Here is a 2,035-nt window from a genome sequence, read left to right as displayed (position 1 = left end):
GAGGGGGGGGGAAGGCGGCCTGCTCGCCTCCCCTGCATCCCTGCATCCCCCCCAAAACCCCTCCAGCATCCTCAACCCCCCCCCACCCCAATTCCTCCCCCATCACCCTATAGGGTCAGGGTCCCCTCCCTGCTCCGGGAACACCTGCCCTTTGGCAGGAGCTATGGGTCTATGGGGTTGGTGGGTGGGGGTGCACCAACATTAACCCCAAGATGGGGTTCCCCTGTCTTGAGGTGAACGTTAGCACCCCAGCATACCAACCCTATAGATCTATAGGGTGAGGCAGGCTCTTGGGAGCTGGCACACCTGGTTGCTTGGAGACAGGGGAGGTTGGAAATGCTCCTTCCAGTAAACAGCCAGGCTGGAACAAAACCCTGAAGGCTAAAAATAGGGAGGCAGGATATGGAAATAAAATACAAAAGCTTTGCTTTCTCCCCCCCCCCTCACCCCAGGGCAGAGCGGGGCACCCCCATGTCACTGCCGGGCACCCCAAGGGGTGGCTGTGGCGGGTGGTGTGGGGGGGTATCACTGCACTGCTGTGCCCCCACTTCACGGTGCGTGTCCCAACTGTTCTGTGTGCTGGTCCCAGTCCCGCAGCACCGACTGGGCCCAGTTGCCTGGCTGTAGTAGGGGGGGGAGCATGGTGTTGGGCCGTAGGCATGGGTTTACGTCCCGCTCTGCATCATGTGGGATCAGACCTGAGCACGGACACTGGGTGGGACAAGGGACACTGCAGGCAGGATCAAGTCCTGGCAGAGGAGGGGGACTAAAATGTCCCCCATCCCTTGGCTGGGACTTTGCTGCAGGGTGGGGGGGCTGCGGGGTCGCATCCTGCTGGCATTTTCTTCCACTTGCTGCTCTCAGCTCCACCAAGAGCCGCTCTCCCTGTCCCCATCGGCATCTCGGCACCCAGCATGTCCCTGTCCCCACCAGGGCTGGCCTGGGGGGGTGTGGGGGGTCGCGGGGAGCAGCCTCCCCTCCCCGCAGGCAGCCTTCATCCCAGGCCGGCTGCCTCCTCCTCCTCCTTTTCTCCCCACCCGGGCACCTTGACGCTGGCAGGAGAACAATAGCGAGGAGGATGAGTAAGATGGTCCCCCATTGCCTTGGCAACGCACTCCCGCGCTGCCGGCGGCGTGCGAGGAGTCAGGCAGCTGCCTGAAAAGCACATTCTCCCTCGGCGGAGGGGGCTGCCACGCTACCTGCACCCGCAGCCCCCTCCCTGGGCGCCGTGGCCCACCTCCCACGCCGGCACGGGCAGCGCCACGTGAACGTGCCGGCCCCCCCCCCACAGCCACAGGCGCCCGGCACACGGCTCGGACCGGGCTCAGCTCTACGGTGTCCGGGCTCGTGGGTGCCCAGCTGTGCCAGGAGGGCAGTGGGATGCAGCCAAGGGGGATCTGGCCAGGGAAGGTGCCCCCCCCGCCCCGGGGCTGCCCAGCGGGCACTCGCCATCGTGTTCCCTTCCCGCATGGCTGCCCAAGTTACCTGCGGGCAGGGAGGCCGGGTGCGGAGCTGATGGGGTGCTGGCAAATGGGAGCAGCAGAGGAACCCCCCCAGGGACACCAGGCTCCATCGCTGACCACAGCCCTGCATCCCCCGCTGCCCCCCAGCCATGATGCCGGCAGGAGGACCCGCAGGGTGCCCAGAGCTGCAAGTGCCTTGGGGTGACAAGGACATCACTGGGAGATCCAAAAAGCATCGATCACCCTAAAAATAGCCCTGCCCTCCCAGCCGCCTTGGCATGGAGGTGCTGGGCAGAGGGGGGGACGGACGGGACGACCTGATCCCTCTGCCAGCACCCCCCGCCCTGCAGTGCTCTGAAGCACATCCCATGCCTGTGGCTGACCTACCCGGTCGGAGGGCACCGCGGTGGGGACACCCGCAAGCCCGGTGGGCAAGCACATCGACCTGGGTGCTGCGTGGGTGCAGGTAGGGACCGTGGCCCCAGGGCCAGCTGGGGGGGCACAGGCAGGGGACGGGGGCACAGGAAGGCACTGCTGGGACGGCGGCGTGGGGCTGGGCAGGCCCCGGGGGC

General features: G+C 66.5%; 1 protein-coding gene across 1 annotated transcript in view; it reads right to left on the bottom strand.

Moving 5' to 3' along the window:
- GPRIN1 (G protein regulated inducer of neurite outgrowth 1) overlaps positions 1–1,573 on the bottom strand; it is a 6,774-nt gene extending 5,201 nt beyond the window's left edge. The window contains exon 1 of the mRNA XM_014947751.1: positions 1,486–1,573. Within this exon, the coding sequence (XP_014803237.1) occupies positions 1,486–1,573 (88 nt within the window). The remainder of the gene's footprint in view (positions 1–1,485) is intronic.
- Between the last annotated feature and the right edge of the window lie 462 nt (positions 1,574–2,035).

This window comes from Calidris pugnax, unplaced genomic scaffold, assembly GCF_001431845.1.
Source record: "Calidris pugnax isolate Ruff unplaced genomic scaffold, ASM143184v1 scaffold27, whole genome shotgun sequence".
NCBI lineage: Eukaryota > Metazoa > Chordata > Aves > Charadriiformes > Scolopacidae > Calidris > Calidris pugnax.
This window is presented reverse-complemented; position numbering and strand designations above follow the sequence as displayed.